The 27,005-nt window shown below is 37.3% G+C and overlaps 2 protein-coding genes across 8 annotated transcripts in view; one reads left to right on the top strand and one right to left on the bottom strand.

Annotated features, from left to right (window-relative positions):
* Positions 1 to 14,688, top strand: part of sec24d (SEC24 homolog D, COPII coat complex component) — a 28,198-nt gene extending 13,510 nt beyond the window's left edge. Inside the window, exons 12-23 of one of the 2 annotated variants that reach the window (XM_051898890.1) lie at positions 6,480 to 6,671; positions 7,471 to 7,564; positions 8,107 to 8,223; positions 8,350 to 8,520; positions 8,653 to 8,749; positions 9,896 to 10,041; positions 10,303 to 10,441; positions 11,098 to 11,216; positions 11,373 to 11,552; positions 11,643 to 11,834; positions 12,705 to 12,794; positions 13,434 to 14,688. In XM_051898890.1, the coding sequence (XP_051754850.1) occupies positions 6,480 to 6,671; positions 7,471 to 7,564; positions 8,107 to 8,223; positions 8,350 to 8,520; positions 8,653 to 8,749; positions 9,896 to 10,041; positions 10,303 to 10,441; positions 11,098 to 11,216; positions 11,373 to 11,552; positions 11,643 to 11,834; positions 12,705 to 12,794; positions 13,434 to 13,574 (1,678 nt within the window). In that variant the 3' untranslated portion in view covers positions 13,575 to 14,688. Of the gene's footprint in view, positions 1 to 6,479; positions 6,672 to 7,470; positions 7,565 to 8,106; positions 8,224 to 8,349; positions 8,521 to 8,652; positions 8,750 to 9,895; positions 10,042 to 10,302; positions 10,442 to 11,097; positions 11,217 to 11,372; positions 11,553 to 11,642; positions 11,835 to 12,701; positions 12,795 to 13,433 lie in introns of both variants that reach the window. The other variant, XM_051898889.1, reaches the window with a different exon arrangement.
* Positions 14,689 to 14,787: 99 nt separating this feature from the next.
* Positions 14,788 to 27,005, bottom strand: part of kcnip4a (potassium voltage-gated channel interacting protein 4a) — a 251,365-nt gene continuing 239,147 nt past the window's right edge. For all 6 annotated transcript variants that reach the window (XM_051898895.1, XM_051898892.1, XM_051898891.1 and 3 more), the window contains 4 exons: positions 24,855 to 24,962; positions 24,254 to 24,358; positions 20,695 to 20,757; positions 14,788 to 20,506 (listed from right to left, as the gene is read on the bottom strand). In XM_051898895.1, coding sequence (XP_051754855.1) covers positions 20,459 to 20,506; positions 20,695 to 20,757; positions 24,254 to 24,358; positions 24,855 to 24,962 — 324 coding nt within the window. In that variant the 3' untranslated portion in view covers positions 14,788 to 20,458. The remainder of the gene's footprint in view (positions 20,507 to 20,694; positions 20,758 to 24,253; positions 24,359 to 24,854; positions 24,963 to 27,005) is intronic.

The raw sequence follows: 27,005 nt of genomic DNA, 5'->3' as shown, positions 1-27,005 counted from the left end.
AGATTTATGAGAGTAAAACACGTTTTAAAAAATAAATATTTTATATAAAAATTGAAAATAGTTTTTTTGTGCATTTTTCATAACAATAAACTTCTATAACTTTTTTCACTTCAGCAATAATCTGCCAATTGTCTTTAAAACAGACCAAACTTAAGTCTGTGCTCCAAAGCATTCAAGATTTATGACAGTTTCATTCAAAAAATTATTTTTCAGGTCTATTCTCAAATTGTTTAACTGGTAATAAATGGATTATAACTACTGCGTAAATATAATTTGGTACCATAAAATCCCCTAAAAATACAAAATATTAAATAAAAACATTATCAAACTAAAATATAGTACATTCATTTAATTGAAAAAAATTATCATTTTTGACTAGGGTTAAATAGTTGTTTTATGAATTCATTTGATTACCACTGTTTTTGATAATAAATTTGTATTAAATTATAAAAAACAGAATCCAGAAAATTTAAAACAGACAAAACAGAATTTCTAAAAAACAAAAACAAATTCTTAGGGCACTATTATTTTTAAAATGTTAATATATTACTAAACTTGTATAATTTGATTATTAAAATTACAACATTATTATAGAATCCAGAAAAATGAAAACATGGAGTTTGGGGGGGGAAAAAAAACATAGGGCCCTACATGTGTCACACTGCTTGACATGTCATGTCAGCTTCCTATGTGCTTCTGTCGACTCTGTACTGGCCAACAGGCTTAAATTTGGCAGGGTGAATAGATCATTATGATAGTATTTTAATGTTTGGACAGCTTAGACGTAAGGTTTGATGTACTGTAAGATATGTGATAGCTTTCATTCCCCATCCCACACACTGACGCCCAGCTCCAGGTGTTTGGATCTATGGAGTAAAGTTGAAGCCTTGGGCAGAAGCCACCCCTCCGTATTCTGTCGGCACCTCTCAGGTTGAACACATGTTCCTCTCAGCTACTATCAGCCTGGAATGTGAGCAAATTCAGCTGAAAAAGAGCCCCGATCCACTGCCAAATATGGTTACTGGAGAACAAGCAAGAAAAAAAAAAAGGGAAAGAAACAATTCCAATATCTCATCTTTTGAAAATGTCTGCCTGAAGGAAGTCAGGAGGTTGAACGGCTCTAGTCCTGCAACATTTCCAAGTATTTAAATGTTTCGTGGCACACATGGTTCCAATTGTACCATTTATTTGGGTGACGGCCAGCTGAAAGGTGAGCTTTGATTCACCTCTGAGGAACTTTTTTTTTTCCAAACTCCTTACCTCTCCTCTGTTGGTTCCTAAGGGTACGTCTTTATTTGTTTGGGAGCTGACCTCACTCTGAAAGCAGTCCGGTAGTGCACTCCAAATAAGCCTGTGGTATTATATCTGATTTCTCTCCTCTGTTCCTGGCTTTGCTTGCTAGATTGCTTATAGTTAATGAAAACCACATTGAACACCCTGAGCTGATGGGGTCCGTTAGGATGCCTGATAGGATTTGTATTGGAGAGTCTCTAGTTTAATGACAGACTTGGCATATATGGACTGTGAGTGATTCAAACCATCGCCATGTTTTACAATCTTGTAAATGTAGCCATAGAAAGCTACAAACCCCAGATACAGACGTCAATGTAGGATGCTTGTATTTACTGGCCAGCACAGCTCCGATGCAGTTCTCCACTATCAGCTGCTACACAGTGCTCTGGTATATGTTAGTTGGTAAAATGTGCACATTTCTTTAAACTTATGGAATACTGAACAAATGAAATAATGTTTTGCCCCCTATGGTAATATACAAGCAGCTCAAAATAGTATTTGGACACTTAAAGGTGCAGTAAGTAATTTCTGAGAAACGCTGTTGAAAGTGGATTGGACTGAGCACCACAACACACTTGTAGCCAATCAGCAGTAGGGGGCGTGTCCACTCATGATGGTGGAGGAGAGAGAGTGAGCTTTGGGAGGTTTGAAGAAAGACTGTAGAAAGAGATGGCTGTGAGACATTACAAAAGAGAAAAGGTCAGAGGAATATCACTGGAAAAAGAAGGGTTAAAGAAGGGGAAAGAGCTTTAGGACCTGCGTTAATGTTAGAAAAGTTTTCAAGCGCTGGAGAGACCAAAGTGGGAAGGCCTGAAAACGGATGCAGAAATTGCGTTGTTTCTGCTCCATATGTGAGTAACTTTGTTTTTGCTATGTTTCACAGAACTAAGACAACCATGCTGTTGTCGTAATGTTAGCTATAGTAACAGGACAGTTTTGAGTGTCATTGTTTGTCTGGAGCTGGTGTGCTGATGGTGACTAACAACAAACTCCTGCTTGTAAATACTCTTGTGTACTGTATGTTCATTTTTTGTTCTTCCTGTTGATATTTTTTTCTAATGCATTTATTTAAAAAAGAAAAGAAAAAAGTATTTGCTAGTAGTCGAACGTTAGAGGAATATGTATGTAGTTAATTTGATGAATTACACACAATACACTCATGTAAAATGATATACAGTGCCCTCCACAAATATTGGCACCCTTAGTAAATATGAGCAAAGGCGGCTGTGAAAATAAATCTGCATTGTTTATCCTTTTAATCTTTCATTCAAAAAATTCACAAAATTCTAACCTTTCATTGAAGTAAAACAATTGAAAGTGGGGGGGAAACTCACATTATGAAATGTTTTTCTCCAAAACACATTGGCCACAATTATTGGCACCCCTAGAATTTTTTATGAGTAAAATATCTCTGAAGCATATTCCCATTCATATTTACATTTTTTTTTTAGCACACCAGGGTGATCATGAACATGAAATTGTCCAGCCATGACTTCCTGTTCCAAGGGAGTATAAACATGAGGAAACACAAAGGCCAAATTCACTTAATCATTCATCACAATGAGTAAAACCAAAGAATATAGTTCTGATGTGCAGCAAAAGATTGTTGAGCTTCACAAAATAGAAAATGGCTGTAAGAAAATAGCTAAAGCATTGAAAATCCCCGTTTCCACTATCAGGGCAATAATTAAGAATTTCCAATCAACTAAAGATGTTACAAATCTGCCTGGAAGAGGACGGGTGTCTAAATCGTCCTAATGCGCAGTGAGGAGGAAAGTTTGAGTGGCCAAAGACTCTCCAAGGATCACAGCTGGAGAATTGCAGAGATTAGTTGAGTCTTGAGTCTCAGAAAGCCTAAAAAAAATTACCAAATAGCACCTACATCCCCACAAGTTGTTTGGGAGGGTTTCAAGAAAAATCCTCTGCTCTCATCCAGAAACAATCTCCAGCATATTTAGCTGTCAGACACGACTGGAACTTCAAAAGGGACCGGCTTCTATGGTCAGATGAAACTAAAAAAAGAGCTTTTTGGCAGCAAACCCACCAGATGGGTTTGGTGCACACATAGATAAAAAGTAACCCATGCCCACGGTTAAATATACTGCTGGATTTTTAATGCCTATTTTTCTGCTGGAGGTCCTGGACATCTTGGATTCTATCAAATACTAACAGATAAAAATCAAAACCTGACCGCTTCTGCTAGAATTTCAATAATGGGCCGTGGTTGGATCTTCCATCAGGACAATGATCCAAAACAAACATCAAAACCAACACAAAAATGTGTCACTGAGCACAAAATGAAGCTTCTGCCATGGCCATCCCAGTCCCCCGACCTGAACCCTAAGGAAAATTAGTGGAGTGAACTGAAGAGAAGAAGAACCAACATGGAGCTGGGAATCAGAAGGATCTGTAGAGATTCTGCATGAAGGAATGGTCTCTGATCTCTTGTCAGGTGTTCTCTAAACTCATCAGGCATTATAGGTGAAGACTCAGAGCTGTTATCTTGGCAAATGGACGTTGCAATAATTAGGTGCCAATAATTGTGGCCAACGTGAACTAGAGAAAAAAAAATATTTCATAATGACCTTTTCCCCCCATTTTCAATTCTTTTACTTAAATGAAAGGTTAGAATTTTGTGAATTTTTTTTAATGAAAGATCAAAAGGATAAATAATGCAGATTTATTTTCACAGCCACCTTTGCTCATATTTACCAAGGGTGCGAATATTTGTGGAGGGCACTGTATACTGTTATGTCCCTGTGTTGTGGGAACGGCGCTCTCTCTCTCTCTCTCTCTCTCTCTCTCTCTCGCGCGCTCTCTTTCTCTTAGATTCCCAATCACTGCAAAACATTGTGTCAAAACCCAGAACACTAGATAGGCCAACATCATAATGCAAAGCTCTCTTTCTAGGTCGCACAATAAAGTTTGTCTTCAACACGGAACAATCAACAATACCTCTGGAAATTATGTTAATTATGATCCCGGATGAGCCCCTAAATAATGTAATGGGTATTTTAGGTATAACATTATTTATTGTAGGTTGCTCCGTACCCGAGACAAACAGCAGGACGCGTGCCGATGTTGCAATGCAAGTGTTTATTGTTACAAAGGCCAAGGCAAGAAAGTTAAGTGAGGATAAATGGAAGACAATGAAAATTATTTACAGTATTTACAATTCCCCAGTTTGGGGATTAATCCAACACACAACAAAAGGGTAAACAGGACGCAGGCGTCACCAAATTAAAGAAATGAATAAAAGCAAAACAAGCCCCGTTCTAGCTAGTGAATAAGTATCTAGTCTCTCTAACAAAAAAAAAAAAGAAAGGAAGAGAAGAGAAAAGATCATCAACGTCCATGACGCCCTGACTACACTATACTTACTAACAAATAAAACAAAACGTACAGTGGGTGGTTTTCGCCCCTAACCTAGTGCCTAATACAAATGTCCAATACCTACGTGTGCGCAATGTACAGTACGTCATGTGACATGTCCACGCTTCCCCAGTGTTACAAATAAATCGAGAACCAGCAAGAACTGTAAGTAACAGGCAGATGGGAAAACAACCAGAAAAGTCACAATGACAAGGAATCGACAATATCAAAATTTAGTGTGTACAGTAACAGGCCAAAAAGCTGCGTACAATGGGGGTGGGGGTGGGGGTATACGGAACGACTGGTATACGGCGGTCTTTTAAACTGAGTGGAACAACGGGATTGGTTGTGACGTCAGCGGGCAGCCGGTGATTGGTGTCAGTCTCCGCCAACGGGAATCTGAGAGAGAGAGAGAGAGAGAGGGGGAGAGAGAGAGGGGGAGAGAGAGAGAGAGAGAGAGAGAGAGAGAGAGAGAGAGAGAGAGAGAGAGAGAGAGAGAGAGAGCCGTTTCCACAACACAGGGATGTAACAATACTGCATAGAAAATGTCAACTGCCTGATTTTTTTATTTTTTATTTTATAGTACAATGTAACTATATTATTACCCAGCTCTTTATATTAGGTTTTATATATTTTATGTCCAACTTTATCTGCATACATACAGTATACTCAGCGATATGTAGTATACTGTATCTGAACTGCCTGAATTGCTTGTATCATTGCAAAATGCCCACAATATTGCCCAGCTATAATCTGCTAACTGTATAAAGATACTGATATTATAAACAATATAACATCATAATTTTCTGTAAAGCTGAAAATTTTGAATTAAATTAACTTGCACCTGTGGTTACTCTGCTAGGTGAATCCTGTGTGAACCAGAGGAAATCTGCCTTCAGATATCCGCTAAAAATCACCTTACCACCTGTTCATAAAAAGTGAACAGGTGGTAAGGTGATTTTACGACCTTACCACCTGAGCAGTCTGCAAACAATTTGCTCAGTGAAGTTCTGAACAATTTGTTTGCAGATGCAAAATGCAAAGATATTCATTTTTTTTAAGTTTTAAGTGTGACTTTAGTGTCCAAATAATTTTTAGGCATCCATAGCCTAAAATTATTATTATAAAATGGTTAATTCCAGTCCTTGATTCTGATTGATCTATAGCTGTGTTTTATTCACGATAAAACATGGGTATGACCGCTTCACTCAACGGTTTTATGTATCACTGCACAACACCCTTAGCAACCACCCTTAGCAATGTAAACATGTTTGTTCTCATTGAAACGGTTCACTGAAGCTTGTATTACCTTCATCGATATAACATTTTCCTTCAGGTCAGTCCTATGTTCATATAAAAAAAAAAAAAAAAAAAAATTTGAATGTCAGCTGCGATATCTTGTCCTTTTAACAGTTTTCTTGTGCCCTGACACTGACAGTGCTAGTGTTCACAACAGTATCAGTCCTTTCAAAATAAAAGTCTTCACTACTGACTGACTCACTCAAACAGTCTTTGCCACTAACTGACTTTTCCTAGTCTTTTTTTAGTTGATCTCCATGTGATGACACATTCTGTTGCTGTTCAAGGTCAGGGACTATTTTTTTCCAGCGGAAGGAAGGCTTTTAGTGATTTTACTTCATGAAAGTTGCATCGATATATAAATAGCCCCTTAGCTGTTATAAATTCACTGTAAACCACAGCTTCTTGGGGCTTGCTTTATTATTATTATTTACCTTTTTGTTGTTACTGATTGGTTGATTTTGATGACACTGGTGATTATTGATCGATTTTCTTATGTTCTTTGTCTTCTGAAGAGAGGAGGGAGCTGAAAGTTCAGCCATCAAAGTGGGCTTTGTGACCTACAATAAGATCCTGCACTTCTACAATGTGAAGAGTGCTCTGGCCCAGCCGCAGATGATGGTGGTCTCTGATGTGGCTGAGATGTTTGTACCACTTCTCGATGGATTCCTCGTCAACTTCCAGGAGTCTCAGGCTGTCATCAACAAGTATGCTCATTTCTATCTGTTTTCTATCTGAAGACACTTCTAGGCTTCTTACATAGTCATATACAGTATTCTGTTTTAGCATTAAAGTCACCATGAAATCAAAATTGACATTTTTTAATGGAATTTTGCAGTGTGTATTATAAATGATTTATCCGTGCACACCATTATTATTATTTTTTAATTGATAATCTTTAATAAAAAACTATAATTTCTCCTCCCCCTCACAATGACATCTCTTATCTAATGACATGTTTATGAGGGTGGGGCAACCTGTCACTCACATGAGATCGACCAGTAGCAAACCACAAACATCCAGTCAATTCCCCATGGACATCCAATTAAGTCCCTCCCTATTTTATTTTTTTTCGTTCAAGAAACAGTTTCACTCAGATATGTCACAATAAGAAAGAAAAGGGTTTAAAATATTCATAATGCATATATGTTGTTGTATATATCTGCATATTGGTTATTGGGTTATTGGATACTTAAACATTGCAATAATGCATTTGGCAGATGTTTTTAGCCAAAGTGACTGCATTTAAGGTATACATATATATGTATACAAACATATTTTTCATTTCTTGTAATTTTATATTGCAAAAGAGTTAATTAGTGATGAAGTACTTTGCATACATCACTAACAAAGCCACACATGGATCCATTTTGGTGTTACAGGTATGAAAGTTGCCATAGAAATGTATGATGTATCATTGTTTGCTATATTAGAGATCGTCTCGACTTTGAGACACAAGTTGCCTCTACTTGCTGTTAATATAATTTTGTGTATTATTTTCTTTAGCCTTTTAGATCAGATCCCTGACATGTTTGCTGACACCAACGAGAGTGAGACTGTTTTTGCACCAGTCATGCAAGCTGGTGTGGAGGCCCTAAAGGTAAAAACAAATCTGTGAGGCTGAACTATTTACCAAAAAGTGTCTGTTACATCAGTCCGTCAGTTCACTCCATTTCTAGACATACTTGCGTACTTAGTGTTTTTATTTTTACATTGTTTAACAAAAGTGCACTTTAATACTGCACGCAAGCTTTATTTGATAAACACATAGTTGTTTCTGGGGTCGTCACTTAAATTTTCAGGCCTGGGGCAATGTTCCCACTTGTCATCATTGGCGACAGCACTGGTTGTTTCATAACATCAGTGACATGTTCTGTCTGAGACTTAAGTTTTATTTTTGGTCATTGCTCTTTATCAAGTATTTTTACTCCTAACGCATCCTTCGCATATATACTGATTTAAAATTCGTATGAACAGAACAATTTTATTAGTGCTGTCAAACGATTAATCGCATCCAAAATAAAAGTTTGTGTTTACATAATATATGTGTGTTTACTTTTTATTTTGGATGCGATTAATTGCGATTAATCATTTGACAGCACTAGATTTGATATTTTTGTGACATTTTTTTTCTCTCTTCAGGCAGCTGAATGCAGTGGCAAACTCTTCATCTTCCACTCCTCCATCCCAACAGCAGAGGCTCCAGGAAAACTGAAAAACAGAGATGACAAAAAACTAGTCGGTACAGAAAAGGAGAAGGTGAATATTTATCTTATTCAGTGAAATTTCCCCATTTAAAAATCTCAGCTACATACTTGCATCTGCATAATGTAGTATTAAACATCAAAATCCTAAAATGATTGATTTGTTTGTCTGTGTTGTCAGACTCTGTTCCAGCCTCAGCGAGGTGTATATGAGCAGCTCACCAAAGACTGTGTGGCACAGGGCTGTTGTGTCGACCTCTTCCTGTTTCCCAACCAGTATGTGGATATGGCTACCATGGGCGACGTGCCCTCACATACTGGAGGCTCGGTCTACAAGTACAGCAACTTCCAGGTACACATTTTCACATACTGAAACACAGATGCCTTGAATATGGTATCAAATACGGGCTGAACTCTTGAAGATTTATTATAAAGTGCTGCCCTCTTGTGGTCAAACCTCAAACCTATATATTTCTCTTTTTAGGTGGAGGTTAATGGTCAGCATTTTCTCAGTGACCTCAGGAGAGATGTGGAGAAGTCCATCGGATTCGATGCCGTCATGCGTGTCCGTACTGGCACAGGTATTAACATTCACAATAACACAGAGAAAATACAAGAACACTATGTAAAGTAAACACGCTATGTACACTACTGTTTCAAAGTTTGGGTAAGATTTTATTTATTTATTTTTTCCAAAATAAGTTAATTCTGTAATTTGGCAAGGATGCATTAAATTGATCAAAAGTGACAGTAAAGACATTAAAGACAAAATATGGTTTCCATAAAAAATATTAAGCTGTTTTCAACATCGATCATAATAAGAAATGTTTCTTGAGCAGCAAATCAGCATATTAGAATGATTTCTGAAGGATCATGTGACACTGAAGACTGGAGTAATGATGCTGAAAATTCAGCTTTGGCATCACAGGAATTAATTATGTTTTAAAAGATATTAAAATATTTAAATTATAAAAATATTTCAAAATATTACTGATTTTACTGTATTTTTGATCATATAAATGCAGCCTTGGTGAGCATAAGAGACTTATTTCTAAAATATTAAAGGATTAGTTCACTTTGAAATGAAAATTACCCCAAGCTTTACTCACCCTCAAGCCTTCCTAGGTGTGTATGACTTTCTTCTTTCTGATGAACACAATCTGAGATAGATTAATAAATATCCTGACGCATCCAAGCTTTATAATGGCAGTGAATGGGACCAACGAGTATGAGCTGAAGAAAGTGCCTCCATCCACATCCATCCAAAGCAAAACATACTCCACACGGCTCCAGGGGGTTAATAAAGGCCTTCTGAAGTGAAGCAATGCGTTTGTGTAAAAAAAATATATCCATATTTAACAAGTTTAACAAGTAAAATATCCAGTATCCGCCAGACTGCCTTCCGTATTCAAGTTACGAAGAGCCACATGGAGTACGTTTATGATGGATGGATGCACTTTTTTCAGCTTATACTTGTGAACCCTGTTCACTGCCATTATAATGCTCAGATGCGTCAGGATATTTATTAAAATATCTTTGATTGTGTTAATCAGAAAGAAGAAAGTCATATACACCTAGGATGGCTTGAGGGTGAGCAACGCTTGGGCTAACTTTCATTTCAAAGTGAACTAATCCTTTAAGAAATCTTACCGACCCCAAACTTTTGAACGATAATGAATGTATGGCATATGCTTGTCTTAACATCTGCATGATTCTTGTCATTCAAGGCTTCAGGGCAACAGATTTCTTTGGTGCCGTACACATGAGCAACACTACAGATGTGGAAATGGCAGCAGTGGACTGCGACAAGGCCGTGACGGTGGAGTTTAAACATGACGACACACTCAGCGAGGAGTCTGGAGCTGTGATGCAGGTCAGTCTTCATGCCAATGAGCTTTGAGACAATGACAATACTGTCTAAGACATTTGGGAATACTTACTGCAACAAAACTGGTCACATGTTAAGTCGCTCACTGTTTGACATAATCAATAATACGATAGTTTGATACATCATTTTTTTTCTGGGTAACTCAAGTGCATTACAATCCCCATTGAACTGTTTTGATGTGATGTTCTTGGAATTTAATTGCTGGCAAGAGCAACACAAATGAGTTTGTTTCTTCTGGTTTCCCAGTGTGCTCTGCTCTACACCACCATCGGTGGACAGAGGAGGCTGCGAATTCACAACCTCAGTCTGAACTGCAGCTCACAGCTCTCTGAGCTCTACAAAAGCTGTGAGACAGATGCCCTCATCAACTTCTTCGCCAAGTCAGGTGACCAACAAGAACATAAATGAACATAATGAACATATTTTAACATAACATGTGACAATGCTGATTTCATAATGCACAATAATGAGAATTTTTAATCTGTAAAAACCTTGCTTTCTGGAAGTTTTTTTTTTTTTTTTTTTATCTGATGCTATCTGATCATTTTTTTTATGGCTTTATGGTGGAATAAAGGATAAATCAGGTTTTGCCAGTCTTTTCCAGTTGCGCTTTTTGTTTTGCTTTAATTTGTTTTTTTTATTTCAGTTTTAGTAATTTTAGTACTTCAATTCTTTTATTTCAGCTAGCAACATTTCTAATTTCATCTTATATTTATATTTTATTTCAGCTTTATTTCAAATAATGACAATATTAGTTTTAGCTTTATTTATCAATAGCAACCTTATTCCCCTAGATCTTTTTATACCTTAACTTTTAGACCTTGTTCATATTTTAATTATATTAAATAGACTCATGCTTTCTGGAATTATCTTTCTGTGTATTTTCTCCAGAAGAATAAAAAAAAATCTTCACAGGCATGTTTTTTTTATTTTTTTTTTCAATCCATAAAGGCAGCAATATATTTAAAAACGTATCATGAGGTGATGGTTTATGGTCTCTCTTTGAAGTCAGTGATTGTGGTGAATGCTTTTATCCTGCAGCATATCGGGCCATGCTCAACCAGCCACTGAAGACAGTGAGGGATATCCTGGTAAACCAGACGGCTCACATGCTGGCCTGCTACAGGAAGAACTGCGCCAGTCCATCAGCAGCCAGCCAGGTCAGTGTCACACTTCACGTTCATGTTCATATGAAATATACATCCTTATTATTCCTTCATATTTACATAGTAACACATCTCACAGACTTTTTTTGAGTGTGTAACTCTGATTTGACATGTAAACTGAAGGCTCTTCTTGAACATTTTACCCTCCAGCTAATCCTGCCTGATGCGATGAAGGTGTTTCCAGTCTACATGAACAGTCTGTTGAAGACTCCATCTCTAGTAGGCAGTACTGAGCTCTCCACGGATGACAGAGCCTTCCACAGACTCATGGTTATGGCGATGGGAGTGGAGGAAACCCAGGTCCTACTCTACCCTCGGCTCATCCCGCTGGTGAGTTACACATGCAACATATATATCGTTTTTGTTATTAACTTCAAACACTGAGCATTACAGTTCAAGCATTTGCTCTCTCTCTCTCAGCACACTATGGATGTGTCCAACGACTCGATCCCGGCTCCAGTGCGCTGTTCTGAGGAGCGGCTCAGTGAGTCAGGCATGTTCCTGTTGGAAAACGGGCTCTCTATGTTCCTCTGGATGGGACAGGGCTGCCCACCTGACCTCATCCAGAACCTGTTCAATGTGCCCTCTCTTGGCCACCTGACCGCAGAAGGGGTATGACACACAGTTTTGTTAATTACATTTTTATTGTTATATAGTAATTGAAATAACATGTATGTAAGCGAGAGGTCAGTAATGAAAAATCTTGTTTTTCATTTTCCATTTTTTCCCCACTTTTTTCTTTGCAAATAATATTATGAAGACATTATCTAAATCCCTTAATTACTTCCTCCCGCCGTGTGCCTGAGCATCAGACTTTTCACCTGTGGCATTCCAATCTTATTTTTATTTTATATACTTTTTGAAAATCGCTTAATCTTTGAACAAAAACGACTGATATTTAAATCTCTTAACAGAACAAAACTGACCAATATTTAAATCTCTTAATAAAACAAAACCGACTAATATTTAAATCTCTCAATAGAACAAAACCCTGCTATTCAACACTATAAATACAATATAGCTAGATCAAAATCTGGAGAATCACTTGAATCAATGGTATATATTGTTATATTGCCCAGCACCAAAAATTTTGCTCTATCGTAAAGCACTAAGCTATTATTCACATGAAAGTACGACTTTCTATATCAGTTTCATCTATACAGATATGGCTCAGTATAAAGTTCTACTGAGATAACATTGACAACTGGGGGGGAAGAAAAAAGAAAGAAATAATTTATCCTATATGTAAGTTTGGAACAACATGTAGGCGAATAAATAATGACAATTTTTGGGCAACTATTATTTAACTTATAACTTATCTTTGCTTGATTGGATTATATCTGAACAATATACCTCTTTGCACTATTGATCTCACTGCTTGTGTTGCTTTAATCATGGAACTGTTCTTTCAGTTATTCTCATTATAAAAATCAACATCAGAGCTGCAGAGATAACTGTAGAGGTTTAATTGTTTTTCAGCAGACGTCATTACCTGTGCTGGATAATGCTCATTCCAGGAAGCTCCATTCAATCATCTCCAGCATTTCACAGCAGAGGGCCACATCCATGAAGGTACAGCTCGCTCTCACCATCTCCTCTCTGCATGCGGCTTCTGCATCTGTCTCGGTCTTTTGATTGTTATAAAGAGGCTTGAATAGTTATTCATGGTGCTAATGTGAATTTCAGCTTTTAATGTGAATGTGAGGCAGTTAAATACTTTTATTCAGCAAGGATGCATTAAATTGATCGAGTGACATTTGTACTGCTACACAAGAGTTCTATTTCAAATAAATGCTGTTCTTCTGAACTTTCTATTCTTCAAAAAATCCTGAAAAATGTAGTAATAATGTGTAATAAGAACCATTATTAATTGATCACCAATAAGAATTGATAATAATTGAGCAGCAAATCAGCATATTTGAATGATTTCTAAAGGATCATGTGACACTGAAAACTGGAGTAATGATGCTGAAATTTTTTTTGAAGTATGTTAAAATATAATTTTTTTTATTTTTCACAATATTACAGTTTGAACTGTACTTTTGATCAAATAAATGCAGCCTTGGTGAGCAGAAGAGACTTCTTTCTAAAACATCCAAAACATAATCTTTGTGACCCCAAATTTTTACACAGTGTATCTAAAAGTTTTTTTCTTTCTCTGTACTGATCTGTGATCAGCAGTGTAATTGACGTGTGTGTTTCTGTGTGCAGCTGCTGATAGTGAAGCAGAAGGACCGAGCAGAGATGTTGTTCCGTCAGCACCTGGTGGAGGATAAGGGTCTTCACGGAGGGGCGTCTTATATGGACTTCCTGTGCTACGTCCACCGTGAGATTAGGCAGCTGCTTACTTAACTCTCACACACACAGTTAAGTGTGTTATAGCGCACAGCCATCTTCTCTACAGCTGCCTATGATATACGACCAAACTCTTTTTCTGCAGTTGAGTGTGAACTTTGTGCTTTATTCCTTTCTGTTTCACATGAGGGATGTTGGTAAGTGGGTGTTTAGATTGAAACACCTTCAAATGCGCCACATCTCCCTGTTCTCCCTGAGAAGCCATTATGTTGAGATCCTCTCAATGATTTTATTAAATCATCCCTCCAGATTTCATTTACCAAAGGGAAACATTTCTTTGAATCCATCACACAGTCAACACACAGCAAAATGAACAAAACAGGCATGCAATGTATGGATTTGAGTGGAAAATATGTGCCGTCTATTAAATTAATAGATTACATTTTTGTGACTGGAACTATACAATACAAAACTTGCTCATTTTTTTTTCTTTGTACGACTTCAGGGATGAAACCATCACATATAACTGAAATCTAGTCATGTACAAAAATGAAATCCCATTTTTTTTAAAGAACATATTTGTCTTAATTTTTTTTACTCAGTTATTTTGCGCATCACATTTACATTTTGTTTGTATGTTTCCAATACTTCAAAATGTGTAAAGGGACGCCCCGCTGCTTTTCAACATCATGCCTGTGAGTTCCCTTCCTGTTTCACCATTAAGACATTCAAAGAAACATATCAGAACACTTTTTCTTATATCAAAAGAATTGAATGTTGATTCAAGGTGGAACGTCCCTTTTATTTAGTCATTATTTGTCATTTATACAGTTTTGCTCAGAAACATTTCCAAAGTGGTGTTGAGATGCTTTATAAAGTGAGCAATTATTATACTAAATTTGCCTTATTTTTTTTCTGACTTCTAATGGTACATCTCTGGACCAATACTGTATATTTTATTACAGTTTATGATGGATTTTAAAGACTTGTAAGCAACTATACCTCAGGTCACATGCATCTAGCCTTTGTACCTGCTCATTAATTCTCATTGTGCTTCTTCGTATTGAACACAGAAAAGATTCATTTCTGTAAGCCGAAGGCAGCCTGTCATGTACATTTCAATTTAAACCTTTATACAGCTGTTTTTGAATAAAGGTGTAGTCCCTGTAAACCTCGTAAGTGTGTTTTGTGTTTATCTGAACTCAAACCAATGGCTTAAGCATAGGTATTTTGTAGGCATCAGATTTACCAATGAACCAGCCGTGCAATGTACATTCTGAGCGGTTTATTGACTCTGTTTTACAAAATACACTCATCTAGTTCCACAGAGAAGCTTGGGATAGGCACACAGAGCACTAGATCTGCTCCAGACAGCTCTACCCATCACTAAGGGCCAATCGGTAACACCGTAAAGCAGGAGTGGGCGACTCTTGCAGAGTTTAGCTCAAACCTTAGTCAAACACACCTGAAGAAGCTAATACAGGTCTTCAGGATTACTAGGCTGTGTTTAACTCCACTTTTAGATATCGTGAACTTCCCCAAGCACTTCCCATCGGGGGAATCTCCACCGCCATTCTGAAGTGCATTCAGCTTTGTCAAGTGGACTGGAGAAGTGTATTTGGAGCGAGCCTACTTGTATGTACACTTCAGGCAGATCCATAGACCACAATGCAACACGATTGTGACGTCACAACAGTAACTCACGTGACGTAGCAGATTCCAAGTGATCAAGGGCTTAGGGCGTTCCATTTAAACACATTTCAAGGGTTTCGCCAGTAGTGAGCACTCGTGCAACGTAAGCAATGACGTACATCAGAGTGAACGAGACGGAGAGAACTTAGCGAGGGAAGGGGAAGGACATAAGCTTAACAATGCTGCCTTCGGAGGATGCATTCCAAGATTTACTTCACTTCCTGTCTCCTGGAATACCTTCATCTGATCTGCTGCATCCGAAATCACATACTCTCTTGAGTAGGTGCTTATTTTGAACAATTAATTACTTAACAAACGCTAAAAAAGTATGTTCTATATAGTATGAATCTGTGTAATATGAATGTAATCCGGACGTACTACATTGGCCATGCTGACATTATCATGTGACCTACAAAACCAGCGTCAGTTATGTCGCTCAACTGCCATTCACAAGTCTTCTCTGGTGGCATCATGGGATAGTAAAGTGTCCATGGTATGCACACTTCAAAATGTCGTAGGAAGTAGTAGTTCATCCAGGTACTTTTTGCCTACTCTTTTATGAGTACTGTGAATTCGAATATACTTTATTTGTCACATAATGTTTTTCGCCTACTAAATAGTTAAAAACATTGTGGAAACATCAAAGGCAGCGAAGGGTACATCTATGCTGCTTTCAAAAATCTATGGCTTCATCCGAAATTTTTCTTTATCAATTTCGGATGCAGCCATTGATTTTTGAAAGCAGCATAGATGTATCCTTCGCTGCCTTTGATATCCCACAATTCTGTGCGTTCCATGCCATCATGAGAAATCGAGTCCCACCCAGGAATCGGGTCTCCTTTAGGACCCTGGTGGTAATGCCTGATCAAACGTTGTTATCGTGATGTCTTGACTAATTACAACCTATTTCACTATTGTATGATGTTCATTACATTAAGTGCACTGACAACATGCTTGAAATATAAAATTAGTGCATATGTATTGCATAATTAAAACAAACTGGAAACGTATATTAGAAGCAAAAACATAGGCTACCTAATATAATATAAGCTAAGCTAAGCTAGCAGGCTAATTAGGTAGATGTTTGCTATGCTAGTACATAAGTTAACTAAAAAAAACTATACCTTCAGTTATATAATAGTATATGAACCATGCAATTTAAAAGACATTAACATCGTGTCTACATCAGACGCGACTTTTTTCGCGTCGCATCGCGCCGCTGTCTACACTGAACGCGACAGACCGACCATTGCAAAACACTTAGACTATGTCAGAAACAGAACGGGAAATCCGTTTCCTGTTGTGATTTTGTCGCGGCACATATTATCTTTTGACACGTCGCATCGCGCTGCTCGCGTCCGGTGTAGACACGGTGTAATGGTCATTATAACGCATTTTACACTATTTAAATCATAAAGTGATTTTGCAGAAATTATAATCAGGCACTAAAAATACTACCCATTAAAAGCTTGTTGAAAAAATGGGATCACTCGGGGTCCTAAAAGAGACCCGATTCCTGGGGGGACTCGATTTCCCACCACACTGTGACAGTTGATCTAAAAAATAAAGATGGCGTCTGAAAGTTGCGGTTGGTGGTCAGTTTGTGTAAATGTACGTTTCTGACCAATGTTTTCCACTTTTGATGTCATTTCTAGCGAGAAATTAGTATTGTAGTAATTAAATATTCGCTTAGTTTTCACCAAAGCTCTCTGTTTTGTTGTAGATCTGTAACCCTTCATGCTGCCTCAGAAGTCTGTCTGAAATCAGTTTCTTGAGGTATCTCCGTGCGCAAACGCTGCCTGCAGACTCATTGCCTGATTGGGCAGCGAGGCAACAAGCTGCCTAAGTTTTCAGACGCAGCCCTAGAAAGCTACAGGCAGGTGAGTTTGATCAGGACTGGAGCTAAACTCTGCAGGAAAGTGGATGTCGAGGGCCAGAGTTACCCACCCCTGCCTTAAAGCCTTCTTCACTCTACACATGCAGCTGGTTCTCACGTTGCTTGCAAGAAATGTTGCATTATTAGAATGTCAACGGGAAACCTCAAATACAGCAATCAATGACATAGCATTGTTTTCAGAAAAGGACTAAAAAAGGATCATGTTCTATGCTGTAACTCAATTACAATGAAGTCAGACAGAAAATACAGTTTGGGATGAGCTTTAACAAAGAAAGGCACTGATTTCTAGAGTAGGGAAAAGCTCATGCACTCTTCTCCTGGAAAAGCTACTGTCAATCAGGCATGCAGGTCGCAAAACGAACAAAAGAAAACTGACAGAAAATCAAGTGTTCTTATTAGACAGTATAATGATATAGAACCCAAAACAATAAACATTATTTGCATATTCTGAATAAATAAGCAAAATGTAGGATCTGAAAAAAAAGAGAGATGCATCAAAAATGCTCATTTGTAACTTATGAAATATCTACACACATTTTAAATACAAATCAGTGTAATAATATCTTTTCAACCCGATGTCTGGATCGGCCTGTATACAGTTATAAAACTCTTTGATATCTCTCTCGTTCTCTGGTGTACATGTTATCTTTAGACGCCCATTAAATCCGCATGAACACTTGTCAAGCTTTGAGAATTATTGTTGCAGTAGTGTTAACCAAAATGCATGTTGAAGGAAACATTTGCACCCAGGGATTCAGCTAAGATTCTTGCGAGTTATGATTATGATTGTAATGGAAGCTTGTTGCAACTGGGCCCATGTGATTTTAAAGACATCATTAGAATATTGGAATTGAAATATTGACAGTTTATTTTGGCGGTGAGTTGTAACTTAAGTCACTGACCACTAGGTGGCGACGGTGGATAACATTATAACTCTCTTGGTAAACTACATTTTGTTTTGATTTTATGATTTGCCCACAGTTAAATAATGTTCTGTGTGAAAGTGATGTTTAATGCCAAATAACGTAAAATACTTCTAAATTAATGTCAACAAAAATTCGGTGGGGGTTAATAAGTTTAAACATCCTGAATGAAATTCGCTGTAAGAGAGAGGTTTAAGCAATGCCCTGAAAGACACAAGAGACTCTTTTGCAGACACACAAATACTGATGGTCAAACAGAATAAAAACCTCTGAGTGAACACGTACTGTACAGCTACAGACAGCCTGATGCGCTTATAAATAAACCCACACAGCATGATGCTTTGAGAACAGTGATACAGTGTTGGAAACTTGTAAACATAATGTGACATTTTTCACACGGACATTATAACTAAGATACATGTAAGCAGCATTACTTTGTAACAGTGTTTCCTAAGACAAATACAACATGTGTGCTTTGATTCTCTATACCTGTAGCTTTCAAATCTATAATATAGCATATTGTTCTAGTTGGCAAATGATTCTGAACAAATAAAAAAACTGTAAAGATCTATTTTAAATATATTTTAGAAAACATACATCTTTATTTTAATCCTTCCACCTGTTTTGGCTGGACCCGCTGTTGTAGTAAGAACATTCTGGAATGATTCTGTAGAAGTTTAAAGGCTGCAGATTCATATGTTTGTACTTATGGAAAAAAAGGCTAGAAGTATGAATTATTACTAATTGTTGTGCTTAAAATCACCATGAATCTGTGTTATGTGATGAATTTGTACCTTTATGTGTGACACATTAGTAATTTAAAGGGAAAGTTCACACAAAAATGAAAATTCTGTCATCATTTACTCACCCTCAAGTTGTTCTAAACCTGTATGAATGTCTTTCTTCTGCTGAACACAGAGGAAGATATTTTGAAGAATGTTGGTAACCAAACAGTTAATGGTAGCCATTGACTTCCATAGTAGGAAAAAAAAAAATACTATGGAAGTCATAAAAAGTCAAAATATTTTCCTCTGTGCTCAGCAGAAGAAAGACATTCATAGAGGTTTAGAACAACTTGAGGGTGAGTAAATGACAGAATTTTAATTTTTGCGTGAACAATAACTTTAACAAATGAGTTCACGTGACAATGACTGTTAAACCATGAGGGCCAACTGGTTATTCAGTCTTTGTAAATTGCCTGTCAAATATTCTTGGTAAATTGCTGCAATTTATGAATGTATGTATGAAATGGTCAATGGGCAAATGTATGAAATGTACTTCTAGATGTAAAATGGCTTCTAGTACTTTCAGTTCTCAGAAATTTGCAGAAAAAAGCTGATTTATGTACTTATGCAATCATATTGAATGGAAGTGAGGGGAATAAAAAATAAAAAAGGTTATTGCGATATTTTCTAGCAATTGTGAATTTATATCTTTAAATTTGGACGTTTTAATATGCAATTGCAGGTTTATATCTCACAATTCTGACTTTATTATTCACAATAGTGTGCAACAGCCGGGTTCCGGAAGTAAAAACTCCATTCATTTTCCCCATAGGGAAATTGATTTTTAACAATAACTTATAAACCTTTATAGGCAGACCTACTGTGAGCTATGAGGTTATTAATCGATAGTATTTGCTTCTGTTGAAGCTGTCAGCCTGCATTTTTTCAACATAGTTTTAAAATAATTGTGTTTAACAGTGGAATTCATGGTGAAAAACTACATTACCCATGATGCTGTGCAGAAAAATTCTACCAATCAGAGTCAAAACAAGCAAAAACACACCAAAGAGCTGTTTAGCTCCGCCCACTCCCATGAAACACCACAGATGGCTTAATTGAGTTGGCCTCTCAAAATACTTACATATACATACATATATATATACTGTATATATATGCATATTTTGCAATAAACAGTTTCAAATACTTTTTTGCTTCAAATCAAAATTCGTAATGTTATGATTCACCTCGTAGCTTATAATGCTTATAACGCTTTAACAAAGGCTTTTTTGAAATCCCTATGGGAGAAATGAATGGAAAAAATACTTCCGGAACCAACGCCGCTGAAAATTGGGAAGGGCACTGTTGTACTCTATTGCAAGTTTATATCTCTATTCTGAGAAAAAAAGTCCGATTTGTGAGACAAAAGTCACAATTACCTTTTTAATTTTTTATTCTGTGGTGGAAACAAGCTTCCATAAATTGCTGTACTTTAAATAAAGCTCTATTTTTTTTTTCTTTTTTACAGGAAAAGGATATGACAAAAATGTAAAAAATAACTTTTCTTTGATATTAAAAATGCTGTTTAAATTTGGTTTATGGGTAAATCACTGCTAGTAATCAGACGTGTCTCATCGAGGACTTCGGCTTTTGTGGAGTATAAAGGTGGTTATATGAGCTGGCCCGCCAACAGAGTCCATTCAGATGTTAAATGACGTTCTCAAAAAGCTGCATTGATCTCATGATGTTCTCATCCTGTGGGGAGCAAACAGACACAGGTGTAAACACTTTAATAATGGAAGGTCCTCAGGACAACACTCTGCTGCAGGCTCAGTGAACATTATGTAAGGAGCTTTTCTCTCTACACAAGAAAAACCTATTGTAAATGTTTTTAAGAAAGACATTCATGCAGAACATCACATTCATACCAAAAATAGGCTTACATTTTGACAGCAGTCTATAAATTCATCTATAGTGACCACTCCATCCCTGTTTTTGTCCATTTTCTGTCAAGACACAAAAAAGGGTCACAAGGTCAATGTGTTCATTTGAGGTTGCTCATAGACATTTTTCTTGCTTAGAATTACATCTATACAATCTCTATGATAACAGAAATTAGAGACATGTGAACATTCTGGCAATGTACTTGCTTTACCAGTGTCCTATCCAGTAAATACTGAGGTGAAGTCCTCTTTTCAATCCTTTATATTAAGTGTCTTTAACCGTACAAACATTTAACTTAGTCATTTGATACAAATCACTTACTGTGTACATGTTTTTACATTGTACCTTGCCCCACGCTTAAACCCTACCCATACCATCAAACCTGTCCCCAAACCTTACCCATATCCCACCTCAATAGCAGCACAAGTGTTGTGCAATACAACACAATAAGAGCATTGTACCTAACAATTATCACTGACCACTTTATTAGGTACACCATGCTAGTACTAGGTTGGACCCCTTTGCCTTCACAACTGCCTTAATCCTTCATTGCATAGATTCAGTAAGGTGCTGGAATCATTCCTCAGAGATTTTGGTCCGTATTGACATGATAGCATCACACAGTTGCTGGAGATTTGATGCGAATCTCCCTAAAGTGCTCTATTGGATTGAGATCTGGTGACTGTGGAGGCAATTTGAGTATAGTAAACTCATTGTCAGGTTCAAGAAACCAGGTTGATTGATTTGAGCTTTGTGACAAGCTGCGTTACCCTGCTGGAAGTAGCCATTAGAAGATGGTACACTGCGGTCATAAATGGATGGACATGGTCAGCAGTAATACTCAGGTAGGCTGTGGTGTTTAAACAATGATCAATTGGTGCTAAGGGGCCCAAAGTGTGGCACGAAAATATCCTCTACACCATTACAGCCTGAACCACTGATACAAGGCAGGATGGATCCATGTTATTTACGCCAAATTCTGATCCTACCATCTGAATGTCGCAGCAGAAATCGAGACTCATCAGACTGGCAACCTTTTTGCAATCTTATATTGTTCAATTTTGGTGAGCCCGTGTGAATTGTAGCCTCAGTTTCCGGTTCTTATTTGACAGGAGTGGCACTCGGTGTGTCTTCTGCTGCTGTAGTCCATCTGCTTCAAGGTTGGGCATGTTGTGTGCTTCAGAGATGCTCTTCTGCAGACCTCGGTTGTAACAAGTGGTTATTTGAGTCAATGTTGCCTTTCTATCAGCTTGAACCAGTCTGATCATTCTCCTCTGACATCAACTAGGCATTTTCACCCACAGAACTGCCGCTCACTGGATATTTTCTCTTTTTTAGACCATTCTCTGTACATCCTAAAGATGATTGTGTGTGAAATTCCCAGTAGATCAGCAGTTTCTGAAATACTCAGACCAGCCCATCTGGCACTTACACCGATCAGGTATAACATTATAACCACTGACAGGTGAAGTGAATAACACTGATTATCTCTTCATCACGGCACCTGTTAGTGGGTGGGATATATTAGGCTGCAAATGAACATTTTGTCCTTAAAGTTTGTGTTAGAAGCAGGAAAAATGGGCAAGCGTAAGGATTTGAGCGAGTTTGACAAGGGCCAAATTGTGATGGCTAGACGACTGGGTCAGAGCATCTCCAAAACTGCAGCTCTTGTGGGGTGTTCCTGGTCTGCAGTGGTCAGTAACTTACAAAAGTGGTCCAAGGAAGGAACAGTGGTGAACCGGCGACAGGGTCATGGGCGGCCAAGGCTCATTGATGCACGTGGGGAGCGAAGGCTGGCCCGTGTGGTCCGATCTAACAGACGAGCTACTGTAGCTCAAATTGCTGAAGAAGTTAATGCTGGTTCTGATAGAAAGGTGTCAGAATACACAGTGCATCGCAGTTTGTTGCGTATGGGGCTGCATAGCTGCAGACCAGTCAGGGTGCCCATGCTGACCCCTGTCCACCGCCGAAAGCGCCAACAGTGGGCATGTGAGCATCAGAACTGGACCACGGAGCAATGGGAGAAGGTGGCCTGGTCATTTTCTTTTATATCACGTGGATGGCTGGGTGTGTGTGCGTCGCTTACCTGGGGAACACATGGCACCAGGATGCACTATGGGAAGAAGGCAAGCTGGCAGAGGCAGTGTGATGCTTTGGGCAAGTACCTCAGGGATGATGTGTTTTTGTAGGCCAACCCGGAAGCTAGCGGCGCACGGGTTCCCTCGATCGAAAGCCTATGCATTTTTCCCATAGACTTTTGGAAAATCGCAAAAAATAAGCTCTGTGTTTAACAAAGGGTTATGACACTTAAACGTTTTGTCTATCAAGATAATCTTTAAAAGTTAACACAACATTTATACATTTTGAAGCTTAAATAAAGCCGTCAGATATAAAAAGCTAACAGTAGGCTATAAACGGACTACAGCACACCATGGTCGCGGATCAACTTCACCACCACCAAGCTTCCTCAAACTTTATTTAAAAAACAACTTTATTTAAAAACATGCTCGCTGATTATAATCTGTGCTGTGTGTGAATACTTATCCACTTTTTCATGAGAAATGCTGTCCAAATGTTCTGTTTGTCATGATGACGTCTAAAGTCCCCGCCAAAGGAAGTAGTCCCTTTTAGCAATTTGTTAGCAATCGCTGTTTTTAAGACACAAAAAAGGTTTAAAAAAAATCACAAGCGGGTTATAACTGGTGTGTTTTATGTCATAGATCAAAACGTGAAAATATTTAGAGGCTTTGTTAACCACAGACTTTATTTCAGGCGATTTAGCAAAAACCCACTCAAAAAACCCATAGACTTTAGAGCGACGGAACCGGAAGTCCTAAAATGTTAACTCGCTTCCGGGTTTGCCTACAAAAACACGTCATCCTTGAGGTACTCTGTTCTGCTGGGAAACCTTGAGTCCTGCCATCCATGTGGATGTTACTTTGACACGTACAACCTACTTAAGCATTGTTGCAGAGCATGTACACCCTTTCATGGAAACAGTATTCCCTGGTGGCTGTGGCCTCTTTCAGCAGGATAATGTGTCCTGCCACAAAGCAAAAATGGTTCAGGAATGGTTTGAGAAGCACAACAACAAGTTTGAGGTTGGCCTCCAAATTCCCCAAATCTTAATCCAATCGAGCATCTGTGGGATGTGCTGAACAAACAAGTCCGATCCATGGAGGCCCCACCTCGCAACTTACAGGACTTAAAGGATCTGCTGCTAACATCTTGGTGCCAGATACCACAGCACACCTTCAGGGGTCTAGTGGAGTCCATGCCTCGATGGGTCAGGGCTGTTTTGGCAGCAAAAGGGGGACCAACACAATATTAGGAAGGTGGTCATAATGTTATGCCTGATCGGTTTGAACTTCAGCAGATTGTCTTGACCGTGTCTACATGCATAGATATTTGTGTTAACAAGCAGTTGAACAGGTGTACCTAATAGAGTGACCAGTAAGTGTATATATGTATATACCTAATTTAAAGTGTTTTCTATTTGAAAAACAATCAATATGGAATAAATTACATATGGAATATACTGAAAAAATTCAATCTCACCTGGAAAAATATCTCCACATGCTGTCGTGGAGTTTCCTCTTTAAGTGTGGGATATGTGCATTTCCCCATCATGTCATAGATGGACTTTATGATATCTAACATTTCCTGTGAATCCCAAACAATAGACAGGCATGTTGTTTTTAGGTGTTTCTACATAATCTCTTGTCATATAAGTGATTTTCTGATAACTCTTTGTAATAAGGTTTAATTAGTTAATGCATCTTCATTAACCAACAATTAATGCACTAGAAAACTGGTGATTAAATTAAATCTGACATTTTTTTAAAAAAACAAAAAAAAAGATTAAATAAAATTTTCTTGTAAAATGTACTCCAACAATCTTTGTTTTATTTACAACTTTGTAAAATATTTTTTTTACAGTGTGCAAAATATTAAAATTTTTTAATCTAGTTAATAATAGTTTTCAAGTGATTTAATAATGTATGGTGTATTTCGGCATATTGAAATGTTAAAACTGTTTATGTAGAAAGTAACACTAAAATAGAATAATAACTGCCGTTCATTGTTAGTTCATGTCACCTATCAAATGAATTCATGACCATTATATTATAAAGTGTTACTGATTTTCTTCATGTATTACCTCTTTTGTTATATATCCATCTTTATTAATATCGTACAGGTTAAATGCCCAGTTAAGCTTCTCTTGAACGGTGCCTCGTAAGAGAATGGAAAGACCCATCACAAAATCCTGTGATGAAATGAAAGACATTGAGAAATCAGTCAGAAGAAACAGAATATTGTTGCATAACAACATAAATGTGTAATTTACAGCTAGAACATGATTCATGATTATTCTGCTAACAAACTGCATCATTTCACGAGATGACATTATACCTCATGGTATTTTAATGGTTGTATTATGGATCTTGCTTGTTCAAAGTGCATAATGTTGGTTTGAGTTCACATTTCTCTTATGTGATGGAAATAAATCTCTTTAATAACCACATACGCATTTTTCTCCAAATGATAAGAGGAATTCTTTCAGGCTGAACTTTTCACATGAGCACTTGAGATTTTTAATTACCAGAAATGGCAAAATAAACCTTACTGGGAGCTAAACGGCTAAAGGACAAGCCAAGCGTTGTTATTAAAAACAATATGAGGTTCTTCTCATTTAGTTTAATTACTGTATCACTAGGAACCAGCCATGTTTGTTTATAGCCAAAGAATGAAATCCTTGTTATGTGCAAATTGAAGGTTCGCTGGTGGTTAAAATGTTTCCTAATGTCTCAGTAAGAAACAAATTGCACAATATGTTGTCAGTCAAGACATTGATGCAGCAGCGGTCAACTCAGACAAATCATTTATTTCTGTAATAGCTCCAATTGTGTTTATGGTTGTACAACATGCCACTGAGGTTTTGCTATTCAGGATGTTTAGGTTAAAATAAATACGGGAAAGAGTATCAGGTGCTGTGTCTGGTAGAGCTGCACGATTCTCGATCAACTGAGAATCACATTTTTTCTTTGTTTGTTTAAAATAGAGATCACTATTCTCCCACGATTCTGAATATACAACTACTCAAAATAACATGTAATTTACTAGAGGTTCTGGCAAAATGTTTTGTTCAACTGCTTACACACAAAATCCTTCTGAAACTTGATACTCAAACACCAGAACCACACACCAAATCTGCAAAACCATACACTAATTCTCAGCCTTCGACTCAGTTTCAATTTCATAAAAATCTTTTTGCAAAACACAACACACAATTCTCTATGTAACACAAAAATCTAACAGTAAGTATCTTGATTTCCTTTTTCAAACACAACCATTGTTTCTGTCCAACTACACATGGATGATGTATTTCTTTTCTTTCGTACTGTGTAATACTGTATTCACAACCACAAATGCGTACAGTAAAAAAATAAATAGTTTGGTTTCAATTTTGCTTTCGTGTTTACCGTGAATTTTTTAACATCTCTCTGCCAATTACTTTCAATCGGTAACACTTTAGAATACTGATCCTTCGTTAATGAATAACTACACAGGAACAAATGAGTAATGCATTATTAACACTCTAGTAACTACTATTAACTAACAAGAAACTCTGATTAATGAATTAATAAGTAATAGTGCTCAGTTGAAGTTGGTAGTTCACTATTAGCTAATCAGTAACTACTGTTTTTTCATTCCTCCCAGAGAACTACTAAGAACTACTATATACAGGTTCATAATTAACATGAATGATGCATAATGTATAATTAATTCTAAAGTAAAGGTCATGGTAACCCACTAGTAATGACTGAGGTATTACCAAATACTTAAGAAGGAATTACTAATTATTTGGATCAGTATTCTAAAGTAAAAAACATGATAGCTCTCTAGTAACTACTGAAGTCATTGTAAACTTTTGAGTTTTTTGTACATTTTTGTACAGTTTTGTGCAGTAATTCCTTCTGATGTATTTGGTAACACTCAAGTAATTACTAGTGGGTTACTACGATCTTCACTTTGGAATACTGATCCAAATAAGTAGTAGTTCCTTTAGAATTATGTAGTAACTCTTGAGTTATTACTATCCAATAATGTACAAAAACCTCAAAAGTTTACAATGACTTCAGTAGTTACTAGAGAGTTATCATGTTTCTCACTTTAGAATACTGATCCAAATAATTAGTAATTCCTTCTGAAGGATTTGGTAATACTTCAGTCATTACTAGTGGGTTACTACGATCTTCACTTTAGAATTAATTATACATTATGCATCATTCATGTTAATTATGAACCT

The sequence above is a fragment of the Ctenopharyngodon idella genome, chromosome 7 (genome assembly GCF_019924925.1).
Source record: "Ctenopharyngodon idella isolate HZGC_01 chromosome 7, HZGC01, whole genome shotgun sequence".
NCBI classification, from domain to species: Eukaryota; Metazoa; Chordata; class Actinopteri; order Cypriniformes; family Xenocyprididae; genus Ctenopharyngodon; species Ctenopharyngodon idella.
Note: the sequence above shows the minus strand (reverse complement) of the source record. Positions and strands in the feature narration are given on the sequence as shown.